The 15,818-nt window shown below is 49.5% G+C and overlaps 5 protein-coding genes across 5 annotated transcripts; 3 read left to right on the top strand and 2 right to left on the bottom strand.

Moving 5' to 3' along the window:
• Positions 1-255: 255 nt before the first annotated feature.
• Positions 256-2,150, top strand: Z518_02029 (uncharacterized protein; the record flags this gene model as incomplete). Its single annotated transcript, XM_013419058.1, has 3 exons — positions 256-1,050; positions 1,134-1,716; positions 1,816-2,150. The coding sequence occupies 3 exons, from the start codon at positions 256-258 to the stop codon at positions 2,148-2,150; spliced, it is 1,713 nt and encodes a 570-aa protein (XP_013274512.1).
• A 635-nt stretch (positions 2,151-2,785) lies between these two features.
• Z518_02028 (uncharacterized protein) lies at positions 2,786-3,850 on the bottom strand (the record flags this gene model as incomplete). The annotated part of the gene is made up of 1 exon (XM_013419057.1): positions 2,786-3,850. The coding sequence occupies one exon, from the start codon at positions 3,848-3,850 to the stop codon at positions 2,786-2,788; it is 1,065 nt and encodes a 354-aa protein (XP_013274511.1).
• A 3,542-nt stretch (positions 3,851-7,392) lies between these two features.
• On the top strand, positions 7,393-7,947 carry Z518_02027 (uncharacterized protein; the record flags this gene model as incomplete). Its single annotated transcript, XM_013419056.1, has 3 exons — positions 7,393-7,395; positions 7,519-7,852; positions 7,916-7,947. 3 exons carry the CDS (start codon positions 7,393-7,395, stop codon positions 7,945-7,947), a joined length of 369 nt encoding a protein of 122 aa, XP_013274510.1.
• A 610-nt stretch (positions 7,948-8,557) lies between these two features.
• Z518_02026 (uncharacterized protein) lies at positions 8,558-9,794 on the top strand (the record flags this gene model as incomplete). The annotated part of the gene is made up of 2 exons (XM_013419055.1): positions 8,558-9,725; positions 9,778-9,794. The coding sequence occupies 2 exons, from the start codon at positions 8,558-8,560 to the stop codon at positions 9,792-9,794; spliced, it is 1,185 nt and encodes a 394-aa protein (XP_013274509.1).
• An 821-nt stretch (positions 9,795-10,615) lies between these two features.
• Positions 10,616-13,168, bottom strand: Z518_02025 (rRNA 2'-O-methyltransferase fibrillarin; the record flags this gene model as incomplete). The annotated part of the gene is made up of 6 exons (XM_013419054.1): positions 10,616-10,674; positions 10,738-11,410; positions 11,484-11,611; positions 11,688-11,901; positions 11,953-11,988; positions 12,371-13,168. The coding sequence occupies 6 exons, from the start codon at positions 13,166-13,168 to the stop codon at positions 10,616-10,618; spliced, it is 1,908 nt and encodes a 635-aa protein (XP_013274508.1).
• Between the last annotated feature and the right edge of the window lie 2,650 nt (positions 13,169-15,818).

The following is a 15,818-nucleotide window of genomic DNA, read 5'->3' as shown; positions in this document are numbered from 1 at the left end:
GGATGGAGCCTTATCCTCGTCCATACGGCCCACAGCCTCGACAGGGACTTACCTAATCAAGTTAGCTTTGCGCAACTCTGGCTCTCGATGGCCCTCCTTGTACATGAGATGACAAATGAACGACTTCCATATTGATATCGCCATCCTCGCTCACAGTACAAAAGAAGAGATGTCGCGATCTCGCCTGTCTCGAGCTCTTCACTCAGCGATTTACAGGACTCCATCACCTGACTGTTCCACTCGTCAGCCTGCCCGATGTACGGAGTGTTTCGAGACGCCGCTGTTGGGCAATGCCTACGATTCCTCACTCGCAGCAGACTTGCCGCCTTTCCAGAACAATCTACATCCTTCAAGATCCCTGAAGAATACTCCGCTTCCTGCCCTGAGCCTTCTACGAACCACACATCCGAGTCCACGACGGACGAAACCGACGCTGATGAGAGAAGGTCAACCATTGGACGTGATCAGCTAAACAATTATGACCCCGAAAACGGCGAGGACACGAATACCAATGGCTCAGCCGGTACAAAAAGTCCACATCAAAATTTTGAAGAAGACTATGTCCTCGTTACCTGGTACTCAGAGCAGGATCCAGACAACCCCCAGAATTGGTCTCATTTGAAGAAAGGATGGCTGTCCTTCCTCATCCTTCTGTACACCTTCACCGTTTACCTAGGCTCCTCGCTCTATGTCGCGGCTATTCCGGACCTTACCGAGATTTTCAACGTCAGTCAGGTGGGTGCATCTCTCGGTCTGTCACTCTACGTTTTCGGCTACGGCGTTGGACCACTCTTGTTCTCTCCGCTCTCCGAGATCCCGGCCGTTGGCCGAAATGGTCCGTATATCCTTCCATTTTTCATCTTTGTTGTTCTTATTGTTCCAGCCTGTCTTGTCGACAATATGGCTGGGTTGCTGGTCCTTCGATTTTGGCTGGGATTCTTCGGCTCGCCTTGTCTGGCCACCGGAGGGGCAAGTTATGGAGATTTCTACGGAGCCAAAGAGATGCCGTACGTGATTGCATTGTGGGGTGGTGGTGCAACGTTAGCGCCGGTCAGTTCATCTTTTCTTTCCCTGGACAGTCTTTCGTCCAGGATGCACTCTCAGCGAACAAAAATACTAACAACTCTCTCTAGGCGCTGGGCCCATTAATCGACGGCTTCGCCGTACAAGAAATGAACTGGAGATGGAACTCCTGGGAACTCCTCTGGTTATCCAGCTTCACTTTCGTGCTCATGTTCGCCGCTCTCCCCGAGACATCCTCCGACACGATCCTGCTCCGTCGAGCGCAACGACTACGCGCCCTTACAGGCCGTACCGACCTCAAAGCCGAATCTGAAGTCCGACAAGCCAAAATGTCTCCCCGAGCCATCGTCTTCAACGCCCTGATTAAACCCTGGGAAATCAACATTCTCGATCCAGCCGTGTTGTTTACCACCGCCTACACCGCGCTCATTTACGGGATATACTATTCTTTCTTCGAATCTTTTCCGATCGTCTACGGAGGTATCTATGGCTTCAACTTGGGGCAGATCGGTCTTGCATTTCTGGCTGTGTTGGTCGGACTCGTCATCGCCGTGATGATGTATTGTTCGTACTTCTACTTCTATGCCGATGCGAGAATGGCTGGTGCCGCTCCTGGATCGGTTCCTCCGGAAGCTCGTCTGTGGCCAGGGCTTGTCGCAACCTTTTTCATCCCCATCGGTCTATTCATTTTCGGTGAGTCAAGTAAATTCCATCATTCTCCCCAGGAACAGCCTCCCATAATTTTCCCTTTCGACGTTTAACTAAACAATATGTGTCCTTGACTTAATCCAGCCTGGACAGCCCGTTCCAACATCCATTGGGTCTTCAGCCTTGTCGGAATCGCACTTAGCATGTTCGGCGTCTTCATTATCACTCAATGCATGTTCATCTACCTTCCCTTCACATACCCTCGATATTCTGGGTCTCTGTTCGCCGCTAACGGGTTCGCACGCGCGGCTTTCGCTGCCGGTGCCATCCTCTACGCTCGTCCCATGTTTGATCATCTTGACGTGCCGGGCGCCGCTAGCTTGTTGGGTGGCCTCACGGCACTATGTATCTTTGGGATCTATGCGATTTACTTCTTCGGCGCGAGTTTGAGGAAGAGGAGTCGATTTGCGGTTTCTTGAGGAATGTTCTTCATTGAGAGAAAAGGTGGTGGATGAGAGAGAGTTTGTGGAGGAGATTTGCAAATGTACCTCCAATGTCCATGCTTTATAGCCTTGGCTGCACAGGGTATTGAGGAACACTACCAAGAGGAGAGGGAGCGAAGAAATGTTCTGGTGCTGTACCTCTTTCCACTGGAAATGGGATGACGATGGCACAACACGCCACGCCTTCAACATCGACGTTGTTGGTGAAAGAAGGAAAGGGGAGTTTGGGTTCAACACGCGACCTGGTCGGAGCCAATCTGCATCTAACCCTTGATCTTGACCAGCATTGCATTGTATTGCATTGAACGTGGGAAGAACGAAAAAAGATTGCGTGACCATCAGCCATGGCTGTGGCTATGTCAATGCGAGGGTGGTTGAAACGCGGCGCTTGAAAGTCAACTGAAAGGAGAAAAAGAGAAAAGGAGGTTTGTGCACATTAATTCTCATTGTCAATTTTCGATGCATCAGCATTAGAATATTGTACATTGAGTGTTATTCTCTCTCTTAGCTGTATTTAACTTTACTCCTTCAACGCCGAAAATATCTTGTTGATGCTTGCGGCGATCCCTGCTGTATGTACAAATCTTTGGTCCCTTGAATCGGCGGGATATTTACGCCGGCCAAACCGTATGATCCCACGGTTCCGCATCTTTGATGAGGCACTCGACAAGTCCTGGCCCAGCTGACCAGACCACGAATTTTGTAAAACCAACACTGGACCAATAGGTGAAGCGAGTACCGTCGGGAATGAAAACGAGGTCGCCAAAAATCATCTGCACTGTCTCGCCATTGATTTCCACACTAAGTTGACCTTCTGTCACTTGGAATGCGTGGTCCACATCGAAAGAAACTGCGGCAGGCTTATCCGTAGGTTTCAAGGTGATAGCGGCAACACTCAGGACATTGCCAGTCTGTTTGGTAGATGCGAGCTGAGCAATCACTCTCCCCGTGTCACGCTGAAGAAATTTTGGTCCTCGGTTGCTAGAAATGAAATAGGCCTTGGTGGGATCCTCCGGTAACGTCTGGTCCGCGACGTGCCAGGTATCCAATCCGTCCGCAGTAGTCCCATTCACCCAATCCATGTTGATGGAATTCATTGGCTGCGGCACGATGTGGTATTGAGGCATCAGACCCAGCACCTTGGTCACGTTGAGTTGTGAGTGATCTTCCGGATTGAATGGGGAAGATGAGGTGTATGGGTCAGCGGCCGCGGCAAAGAATTCGTCAATCCCGCCGGGAGCCACACAAAGAGTCAGCTGGAAATCGAGATCATTGGGGCGATAGGTATGGTTATTGCCAGGTGCCAGGAGAGCAAAGTCGTTGGCCCGAACTTCGCGGCCTTGATCGGTGTTGTGGAAGACTTGAACACTGCCTTTCAGTGTGTAGAATGCCTCGACCTCTTTGTGATAGTGGATGAGATTGAGGGGAGCTGGACCTGAATTGACACCCAGAAGTGACAAGCCTCCAGACGAAGTGACGTTGGAAACAAGGGTCCGGAGGATCAAGCCACCAAAGTTAACGGCGTCGCCCTTCAGGTTCCGTAAAACGTAGGGCTGAGGCATGTTGGGGGCTGAATCGACGACTAGGCCACCGTTCGCAGGGCTGACACGGGTAGCAGAGGGACTTAGGACGGCGAGTAACGAAGTGGCCAACGTCAGAGTCTGTGAAGGAGTCATGTCGACAGCGGTTGGAGCAGGACCTCCGGCAAAGAGAGGGCCTCCATGGATCACCATCCGAAGAAAATTGGCAAGAAGCATGGTTGGAAGAACAGAAAATACTAAAAGTCGATGTAGCAGGTCCAGACCCAACAGAAGGCACCGTCCAAAACCAGGAGGAATATTCAAGAAACATGCCCTCTGAACAATGGCGGGCAGTGACAATTATAGGTATATATCGACTCATAGTCGCATACGTATCACGTAAAGTCGTGCCGGTCGCAACATCCTCCAGCTGGGGGCGTAAGATGTGAGAAGTCAGTGGTACGAGAGTCAGGTCAGGCGTACCTTGCCTGGAAAGGTAGCTCCCTGACTACACCATACATAAGCACCCATTCATTCCATCGCTCCCCGGATAACAATTTGCATTCCATCACAAGAGACAACTTTTGTCCGATACAAATCCGAAATATTTGCCAAGGTGGATCCCATTTCCCATGTCCCTATTCCATTCCCGTGCTCCTTTCTTGAATCCCATCCTAATGATATCCCACATCCTGTTGCAAAACAATAGCCCAGGCATCAGTGTCCTTCCCTGACAAGTTGTACGATAACATAGCGTTGATCATATTTGCTGCAATCTCTAATGGCTCTCTCATGGCCTTTCGGGTACCTGGTTTTCAAGCTGGCAATTCAGTCCCGGCTGGTGGTTGTGCCCCTTCGGTCAAGTATGTCGGAGTGTAGCCCACAATGAACTGTAGGATGCTGGGGTCCTCGTTATATTCGGAGCCGAATATTTGTCACAAATGGTCCTGCGTTTGCTCCTCCGATATTTCGTAACAACTTTTAGCATTACCAGTGCATTGAGCAAATAATCAAACGCAACTTGATATCTCTCGGCAAGAATCAACCGTGGAGCGCCCACTTGACGTCCTGCAAGCCATTGCTTTTTGAGAGGTGGCTGGACCTCAAAATTTGTCTCGCCTTGCCCGATGATTCACCTGTCGATTCAGTGTCAGGTTAATGGCACATATCAAAGAAAATTTCCGCATCTGCCCGCTTGAGTTTTGTTCTTTCTGTCTTTTGACAAAAGTATCGGGGAAGAAAAACTCTTAAAACGGGGGATAAATCTTCGCGAGTCCCTGGGATAGTGATTCCAGTCACTGCCTGGAAAAGTGACTTCTCCCGCCCGACCTGGATTGACGATAACCCATAAATTGACAGAGTCTCTGAGCATCCTGATCAAGAGACTTGGGTAGTCCGTTTCCGAAGAAAACCTCAACTTCTGAGATCCGGACTAGATGAACGAATAGTGTCCCGAGCCATTGCCAAGTCAGCGCCTGCTTCGCAGAAGTTCGCTTGAATGAGGTCAGCATCAAGCCAACACTTTATGGGATGGTCCTTACCAAAGCGATATTCGTCAATGTCGGAAGACTCTGCCTGTTGGATCTTTCAGATCTCTTATAGTGGCGCGACGAAAAAACTTGAGGAGGTGGCCCAAATAACATCATTGGCTTTTGGCCAGGTTTCAGGTTTCTTAATATTCATGAAACTTCATGGCCTATGTGATGGATGCCTCAATTGCCGAGCTAGATTTGCAAAGATCTGCAAAGCCAGGGTGAACTTGGTCACACGAGACACGATGTATGTTGAGAAACATCTGTTCAGCAAAACTTGCCCAAAGTGGACGCTCAAGTGTCCGAAGGTATTGCACCAGCCACGAGTAAGTTCATCTTCAGGAGTATCTCGTTTACTTTGGGAGCCATGATCTCCATGAACTTCTCGCGACTGGACATTTTTCAATGATTGGTAGAAAGATAACAAGTTCCATATGTTCTAGGCTTTGCACACAGAGATCGTATCAGGTTTATGTGTCGATAAATGTTGTAGCAGGATTTTGTTGGTGGCCCAGAAAAAAATGTGTCCACACACTCCAAATTGAAGCGGTCTGCGGCTGGATCCTTGTGGCGTGGGTCGAGCCCCATAGCAATACATCTTGCTTCATAATAGAGTTCAAATATCTTCTGCATGCGGAGCAAAGACGTATTTTGGTTCCATTTCCAACTGGCATGCTAACTTCCATGTCCATATTTGACATAAGAGAGGCACTTATGGGGCCATATGTACCATTCTTATAGCTGAGCCAGATCTGTGAGACCAGACCTCCAATCGAATCCACGTCTAAGAAGAGGCACATCATTCCAACGAAAGTCTCATTCAGGTCCTTGGCTGCCCCCCGCTCTACACTGTTCTTCCATTGATGCATAGCAGAGGTTTCAGAAGATTGATTTTCCGGATTTTCAAGAGAAAGTCCTTTGAATGTATGGAGAAAGCATGGACAGAATGTGAAGATGGTTGGGTAGGACTCTGGGCCACATCTGAGGACTTTTTTTTGGAAGGGGCTGAGAATGTCCTTCGCGCAGTTCAGAATATAACCGAAAGTAGATTGAAACTGTTGAGGAGTGGGCTCCTCATCTGGATCTTGAAGACGAACTCCAACTTTATACTGTATATCAACAGCTCTATCAAGAGTTATCTCGATATCTCTTGGGACTTGGACTGAAGCATCCTGAGAAGCAATGATGTACGGCTTAAGTCTGCGACTTCGGTGGTTTTGGCGGTTGCCATTTGAGTTTCCGGCTTAGCAACTTGTCCTGCCAGCATCCTCGCTCGTTCCTTTAGCTTGGAGTTTGGGGTAAAATCACGTTGCTGGGCCGTAATTATCAGCCATTTAACGATATGATCGGTCTCCAACTTGTATTGTGACGAGGTGCTTGAGAGGTATGGGGCAATACTTTAGTGGCCGGGCAGTCTCTGCCCCAGAAAAAGGTAAGGACTAGGTAAATCAAAGACCGAAAACGGATGCGTTCAGGTCGAATTGGTCAAGATGGTGATTCAGAATCTGGACAAAAGTAGCAAACAGAAGGCAAGCATATGTCACTACCTGTGGGAGGGAATTTGTTCTGCCAGTTGCGGAAAGAGAGCGGTTGTTCAGCCTCAACTGCGCTGGGATAGCTGAACTCTGCCTCCGCCTTTAGCGCATGAAAGAATTTGTGATCGGAGGTCAGCGAAGTTACAATGGGACGAAACTGAGCATTCGAGCTCTCGTGAAAGAGTAGAACATGAGCCAAGGCTGAGCAACAGAAGTCAAATTGAAGCAATCAAGGAGAGGGGTGGGGAGGGGTTGGACACGGAAGTAGGGTTATATGTGTGAAGATATGGATGACACTAACATTGCTGTGTCTCTGGGGAACGAGCGAGCGAGAATACGACGAGGCTGAAACTGGGAGAAGGGAGTCGATATTTATAAGGCAGTGAAAGGTGCATATGAACTGCAAATGCTCCGCCCTTAGGCCTGTACGGGGGAGCTTTTAGTGGTTTTGGGCTCTGCTTCATGTGTCCACAAGCAAGTAATTAGCAACCATATTCCAATCCCTAGTCCAACTCCCACGCGACCAGCCTCTTCGGCGACTAGACCTGCCTATATCTTCGGCCTTTGTTGCAGTTGTTTCCCTCTTATTCCCTCCTGTTCAGAATCACCAGGTCGGCAACAACGTTCAATTATGGTATGAACACCTCCCCTTCCTCTGGATAGCCCTTTTCAAAGCGTACCGATATCCTCAGTCCTGCTCCTCCTGCAGGATCAGCCATTGGGAAAAATGCGACAACTGAACTGACAACACCACCAGGCATCTCCCAGACCATCCTCTCCTTTGACCTCTGGTCCGGAATCTGGGCCCGACTCCACTCCTTCTGCTCAAAAAGCCAGCGGAGCATCTTCCATCGCACGTGCAGGTTCTCCTCCAGGAGGCCCGCGTTCTGCCATTCGTCGTCGCGCAGCTGCCGATCATAAAGAATCCGTCAAGAAGGCAAGGCCCGCTTCAACGCGTGCTGCAGGCGCAGGTGGTTCTTCAGGGACAATGCTGAGACTATATACCGATGAGAGTCCGGGTTTGAAGGTAGATCCCATGGTCATTCTGTTTTTGAGTCTGGGCTTTATATTCAGTGTGGTTGCGTTGCATCGTAAGTCTCAACTACCATCCAGGAGATTTAGGTCGAGCGGGTCAAGCTAATACAAGACCACAGTTATCGCCAAAATCACAAAGCGATTCTCGTAACAATTCTGGGAGAGGCCGTGTGGATGGTTCTTTGGGCGGAAAGACAAAAGCATGGGTCAGTGGCATATTGTGTACACTACGTACGGATCACAGAATTTCAGTCGAGCATCAAGCAGCGAATTCCCTTTGGAACGTTAAATATCTTCCTCGTCTCCTCAATCGTTGTGCAACTTATCTATTTGCGGCTCCATGGCGATATCAGACGTCAGTCCACGGATACTTTGATCTGTCAACGTGTCTTTGCCCGATAATGAATTAATTGCATACCATTGAGCGGAAGGAAGTTTGATGTGAGGTCTGAGGAGATTGTTAGGGGATGATGTCGCCGATATATTTCATCAAATATGGTGCGATTGTAGGGTACTTGGGTATCTCGGTACTTTCGCCTTGGATGTGGCATGTGACGGTCTCAGATCGCCGTGTCATTCCCGGCTGGCTGCTCTCAGACTCCAAATGCGCATGTCCGGGCCTGGAACTTGCCCATATTGTCCCACTCTACTTCCTCACCTAAAAAATCCGCAAAGCTGTAACAACTCGTTCGGACCCTGACCTTTAGAGATCGCACGAGAAATCCCTGTACCAAGCCCCCCTGCTCGTCCCACTTCAAGTCATGACGGCTCTGGGCCCCGACAAGGACAAAGCAATTCAAAGCAACCCTCTCTCTGACGAAGAAAAGCACGAGGGGAAATCTCATCATCAGGCTCAGATAAAAATCCCTGACACAGACTCGTCCCATAGAAACTCCTCCGCGCCTTTGGTAAACAGCAGTGGATGGGATGGTAAACTGCGCATGCCACCACGAAGTGCTGTCATTACGAACCCAGACGTCCTCTCAGATCCAGAGTATTCCGATCCAGACGCTCCTCCCGTCGAACAGATCGAAGCCGACGAAGACCTTTTGGATGACTATCCTCTCGACTGGGAAGACATAGATCTCGTCCACTGTCGTATATCCTCCATCCCCGCCCTTAATCTCGAACGCTTCACGAAGGTGCAACGACTATGTCTCCGTCAGAATGGAATTACCTCCATATCCCTGCCCGCAAGTTTGGGGGAAACTTTGCAGGAGTTGGATCTGTACGACAATCTGATATCACACATCAAAGGCCTCGAAGACTTGAAATGCCTCACGAGTCTAGATCTGAGCTTCAACAAGATTCGACATATCAAGAACGTCAGCCACCTGCGAAATCTGACCGAACTTTTCTTTGTACAGAACAGAATCTCCAAAATTGAAAATCTCGAGGGACTGGACCATCTGACCATGATTGAGCTAGCAGCAAATCGACTGCGAGAGATTGAGAACCTGGAGCCCTTGAAACAGTTGCAAGAACTTTGGTTGGGGAAGAACAAGATCACCGAGATCAAGAATCTCTCTTCTCTCACCAATCTAAGGCTCCTTGACCTAAAATCCAACCGACTGACATCGATTACGGGTCTGGAATCACTCTCCAACCTCGAAGAACTTTACGTCTCGCACAACGCCATAACAGAGATCACACCCACTTCACTGTCCGGCAATCCCAAACTCCGCGTTCTCGATATTTCCAACAATCGAATCTCTCATCTGCAAAATATTTCGCACCTCGGAGATCTGGAAGAGCTGTGGGCCAGCAGCAACCAATTGGCTGACTTCCGCGAGGTAGAACGTGAGTTGGCCGACAAAGAGAACCTGGTGACAGTTTATTTTGAGATGAATCCCTTGCAATTGTCCGGCCCAGCGGTGTATCGGAATAAGGTGCGACTGGCATTGCCTCAAGTCAAGCAAATCGACGCCAGTAAGCGTGACCCCCTCCCCCCTCTGGAGCCCTGCTGACTTCAGTGCTACAGCGTTTGTGAAGGTCTGAGTACGAGAAGGACACCATGACTTGGGACGAGCTAAGGCAACACGATTCTTTCCAATTACAGGGTCATTTATCCATAGAATGCTTTGATCGCACGAACGAATGACACCAAATTGGACTGGATCGGACATGCCGCGTTTAGCTTCACATGATTCAGCCTTACTACAGCCTCCGCTGTCATTGAAGATAAGATGATTAGATCACAATCCTACCTCATATGTAACGAAGGGAAACTGAAGACCGCGTTGACCAGGACAAAGGAACTGATCGGACAGAGGACAGCCTCCACGGCTAGGGCATATTACCGGGCAAGGAAACGGAGTGAGCATTGACACAAACAGCAGTCTACGAGGTGACAATTTGGGAGGCCTTTTAAAACGCCATCAGGCGCGACCCGCAAATCAGCAGGGAAAAAGAAATGAAAAAAGTTTCACACTGGGTCGTGTCGAGCGTTATCACAATCCTCTCCAATCCAATGGGTCTCCTTTCTGCATAGTACTAGGCATGGCCCTTGAGTCAGGGAGGGGAACGCAATCGACTGCTTCGACGATTTTGATTTCACTTCATTTTCCCCCTTTTCATTTCCCTTGGAGTATGTTATCGGCACAGATACACTCGCGCGTGGTCTCGCAGCTAAATCCAAGAATTCCCCCCCCCCCCCCAAAAAACAGTTTTCGAGTGATCCCGTTCAGATAGGAGAACCGTAACGCCGCGAACGCCGGCCGGGGTGCGCGTTTCTTTCCCTTCCGTGTTTATGCTCATCACGATAAGACGCCGCCGAACTCAATACAGCAAAGCGTAGCATAGCACAGCAGATTCTTAAATTACTGGGCAGAGTGCTTGTAAATACCCGCAACAATGCAGTGATCTCGTTCGAAGGGTTCTGGGGAAAAAGGACTGGTCAGTATGGCGCATTCTGTGGCAGACATCGAACTGGACAACATACCTAGCGTCAGCTGTTCCTTGGGTTTGATCCGCTCCTCTCGCATCTTCTTGACTTCATTCGCAAACACCACTTCCGGCTTGGCTGTTGAATCGATACAATTGGCCTTGATGCTGACCAACACGCCTCCATCGACCTTGAGGAACAAATGGGCATTCAATCCCACAATGCGCGCCTGATCAGGCTGAGCGACATCTGCAAAGATGACATCCACCATGCCAACAAGCATGCGGTAGCGCAGAGGATGTCGGGCGTCCTCGATGATGGGGATGACATTTGTTCGGTGTGTGGCCATCGTGATCAGATCACGGCCTGACCGATGCGAAAATTCAACGGCATAAACTCGTCCGGCTGGACCCACGATATCAGCGACATGCGACACTGACGTCCCGGAGGCAGCACCCAGGTACAAAACGCTTGCGCCCGGGCGAATGTAAATATCGTCCAAGCCGCCCAAGATGCCAGCCGCCAACTTCGATCGGAAAGGGTTCCAGACTCTATATTCTGTCTTGAGGGCTGGCGCCGGGTTATCGCCATCAGGAGCTGAAGTGTTAGGAGAGTCGACACTGATTCGCTTCTCGCCGTACACGGATTCGCCAGGAGTCAGGTTTTTCGTGACGAGCAGATCTTCTTTTCCACCACGAGCGACGAAGACGCCAGGATGTCTGTGTGGTTCCTATTCAAAGATTTTGTCAACAATTTCATACTGGTGACAGACATCCGTTTGACAGGGTATGGTATAGACGTACGATTATGACTTTTGCCCCTCCCTTGATGCCACCCTTTCCTTTGGCGCCTCCTCTTCCACCACCTCTTCCTTTAGATACGCCACGGCCACCTCTACCACCTCCTCGTCCGCCTCTATCATTGAAGCCTCCTATAGTTGCGGGTCGCTTGTCAGTCACGGTGATGGGAAGCGTCACACTGTCGTTGACGATCTTGTCAGATCTTACCTCTACCGCCACCACCACCACCACCTCGACCACCTCGAGCACCACCTCTTGGAGCTCCACCTCGTCCACCACCTCGACTTCGCGGCGCACCGCTAAATGCCATGGCTCGATCGCTTTGGTTTTTCGGGTTTTTTAAATTGGAGTCGTACTCCGTTCTTAGAGAGGGAGTATGTTCTGCGATGCCCGTCCGCAGATCGGTGAAGAAAGAGGGAAACTGCCAGGATGGTAGTATGATTGCAGTCAATATGCAGACTGCGAAACTTACCAGATATTTTTTTCTGCAGCCGATGAAATTGTCGGCCTAAGTGCTCGATTTGGTTAGACTCATTGCCATTGCCCAGGCTGTCTTTGATTGGTCCTTGTTTCAGCTCAATTTGTTTGCGGCGAGTCTTGCATCCTCCCTTCCCGCGTGTATCTTCACACGAGCTCCATTGATATCGTGGCATGCTGGTCATGGAGTTCATAATAGTTCAGCTCTCGACTTATCTACCCAGAATGCTTCGGATCAAATCAGCACAGAACTGTACGTGTAGTACTTCCAGTATACCCCGGCTCCGATGTCTACCAGGAGTGCTTCAGAATAAATCAGCTCAGCTTTTGAGTGGTCTGCCTGAAACATTTTGAATGAAATCGCAACTTTTGTGGCAGGATTCTGCTCTGTGCCAGATTCATTCATTCTCTACCAGCAATTCCCAAATCCGCCCTTGGTCATCCAACCCCGTCCAGTATTCACCATCAAAATCCTCGTTATCGCTTTCGAGATCCCATCCGATATATGGTATAATATCCTCTGGATACACTACGTCTCCAAACGCGAAGCCACCTCGTCTCAACAATCCATCCAACAACAAATCGTCGGAAAAGTCAATCCGTTGTCCCATTTCTTCGATCGCTCGACTGACTCCGAGAAGCGTGGTGAGGTACGTTGGTGGTAGTTCGGATAGCTTGCTGAGGTCACCGAATGGAAGGTTGAGGTCATACAAGTCTTCGAGGGTGACAACTTTGTAAGGCATTGTCGCAACCGCGCGAAAGAGGTCCCCATTGGTTCGGCAGATGACATGGCTTCCTGAGAATCTTTGAATCTTGTCTCCTTCGTCAGGGTGCACTGCTCCGCTCATGGTGTCATTTAACCCAGGAATGTGTCTCTCGATGACGATATCGGGAAGGATGAAATCAGGGTCCTCCTCTGCTTGTCTGGCTTTTAGCTTTTTCATCCTCGGATCCTCACCGGCGAAGTCCTCACTCATCACGTACGGCGGTGCTGCGGCGCTGGAGTCGTTGTAGTGAGTTGGGGAGGGTATTTGAGGTCGGTCTGAGGGATCTGGATGGATGTCACCATCTTCGAGGTCGGAATCAGGAAAGAAGATTGAATAGACCGGTTTCACGTCGCTCACTTCAGTGTTGTCGAGGACGGTTTCGGTGAGAGGAGGATGAGATTCTTCCGCCTCTGTATTGTTGACGGGGGATTCGACGGAGGTCATTGTCACCCTCTTCACCAATCCTTAATCTGGAATGTTTGGCGACGTCTTGTTGATCAAGTTGTCCTCCAAAATTCTGGGTGTTGCAGCATCTATTCGAGGTCTTCCTTGTTCAAGCACGACGTGTCTGTTCTTTGTCCATTTCTGGACGAGGCCAATGCAATGCTTGCGGAGGTCGTCGAAGGGCTTCTTTGTCAATCTCTTTCAGTTCCACTGCAAACTTGGTACTGAAGCAAGACGGCGTGAAAGATGGGAAGCGTTTCTATGTCTAGCTTTGTGACACTTCGACAGTCCTAGTGAGAGGGTGTCTTTTGGGTCTGCATCAACTGATGAACTATTTCAGCTCGTGATCTACCACCTCAGTCTTCGGACCATATGATCCATGCCTATAAATGCATCCTTGAATACTGGGGTGGGTGGCTCATTCAGCACGATATCCAGATACACGTCAAAGGATCAGTCAAGGGGTTTACAATGATGGGATGCTAACTTCATGGTCGTTTCTAGTTCGACATCAAATTCCAGAGAAGGCACAGATTCCTCCCCAACATCGCCTTATCTCACACTCGAGAATTTGAGCATCCCAATCCTTCGAATAGCGAAAAGCACCATACCTCTTGAAGAGGGTCCGTCTGCCAAATGCCGAATAACTCATTCCCGAATCTTAACCTCACCAATCCCCATTTCCGCGGAGATTCAGAAGCTTGAGCCATCGGAGCAAGAGAGAGGATGCCCTCGAAATTCCTATGGCTTCAGGAATATTTTCCGTTCAAATCTCGTTGCCTTGATAAGATAACCGGATGGAGTTCCTTACACTTTTCAATTTTGAGTACTCTAAATCACGTACATATTTTTCGGCTGCGTCTTGATCGACTTCTGCGTGACTTGCATCACAGAAGGTGCAGAAGGCGCAGATGGCGATCTTGGACACCATATAACAACGGCCAAGGACGTTCCAAAATGAAAGCGCAAAGAACAGTGACATTCGTTGCACTTGCTCTTCGACTATGCTCAGATGCCTTCAGAAGACAGCCAGGATGACACGCACCCCGGCCATTTGCATCCCTCACGGTGGTGCAAGGTCCCTTCCCAACCCCTCGACCCGATTCCACTAAATGACTACATCCAGCAGGCTCCATGGGTGTACTCAGGGATTCAAGCGACGAAAAGAATCGTGAAGTTCTTGAGGGGACGAGTGTATACGATCCTCAGAATAGGCACCTCTTCTGCACTGTGCACGATTGTCGTGATAACAGCACACTGGTCTGAAAGAAAATCTATTATTTCAGGTTCGACAAGGTTGGGGCTATCGCTTTTTCATCCCCGAGTTAATGATCGGCCCTTCAGCCGATATCCCATGATTCAAGTCTCTGTTCTCACATCCGAAGACCCTCAACAACATCTCGAGATGGGTTGCACACTTGGAACTCTTCGATCTTCAAATATGGCTTTCATCGGCTCTTGCTTCGCTTCGTTCCATAATGTTCGCCTCGAGGTGTCGGATCTGATTCGAAGTGGAACGCCAAACTTACAGATATAGTTGGAAAAAGCACGAGCGAGCTGCGGAGAAAGAGACCAGAAGGTTGGCGGGACTTCCCACCTATGTATCTCGTGTATTCAAAAGGTGGTGCAGAGCACTTCTTCGAATGGACGGTGTGCTCTGAAGCCGCTGGAGATGGCTTTTATGAAGCTTTCAAGACTCAGTCTATGGGCTTTTGATGCATGGACGTGCTGTTGGACGGACGATTGATTTGTCGAGTATTTCTTCGTCCAGAAACAAATACTTCCCTCAAAAGAGACGCTTGAATGCTGTGGGGCATAAATCCAGGCTTTGACACCTTCCACTGTTACCTCTGGACATCCAGACCTGTGTGAATTGTAGGAAGCGGAGGAAGAGTCATTGTGAGTGGGAATTCAATTGCGTTGATGAACTATTCTTCAAGTGTTGGGCATCAAAAAGTCACATATCTGTCCAGCGAAAGGGAGGCATTATAATGTCTAATTCGACATATCTCCTCCGCTGTCAATGTCACCATCTCTACGACCCCTGGCGGATAGAGACGTCCATGTCGATAGGGACGCTAGCTTCGACGCGCCCCGCGAGGAGGTGTCAAGCAGTCCTCATAACACAGATGTGCCAAACGAATTCACACGACTACTCTCAGCATGTTGTCAGGACTCGACTAGCCGATCGGGCCGCAAAACCTGCACAGACACCCTAGAAACTCACCTTCTAGCAGGCACACAATCTAGGCTCGGCGATGTCCCACCAGGACCGCGACCACTTGGGTATCGACTTTCGGGCCGAAGTGCCAGCAGACTCGGACTCTCATGACGATGGCAAGGGGGAGTGCTGTTGCATAGAGTGTACAGGCAAGAAAAGACGGAGTCCGGCGAGCAAATCCACTCCATGGATCCTTTCTACTTCATAATCTGTTCTTGTCAGTTCTATGGGGCAGTTGCCTACTCTGCGACAGCATCCCCAACAGGCTACAACACAGACAACAGCACAGGCAACAATGCTGACCGACACCGTTCAGATAGCTACATAGATGGGCTCTACTCTCTGATCGGATCTGGTCAGAGCACCCCGTTAAATTCTAGAGCACTCAGCAACAATTAATGTACACCCACTGATTGTTTGACACAAGTG

The sequence above is a fragment of the Rhinocladiella mackenziei genome, assembly GCF_000835555.1.
Source record: "Rhinocladiella mackenziei CBS 650.93 unplaced genomic scaffold supercont1.2, whole genome shotgun sequence".
NCBI lineage: Eukaryota > Fungi > Ascomycota > Eurotiomycetes > Chaetothyriales > Herpotrichiellaceae > Rhinocladiella > Rhinocladiella mackenziei.
Note: the sequence above shows the minus strand (reverse complement) of the source record. Positions and strands in the feature narration are given on the sequence as shown.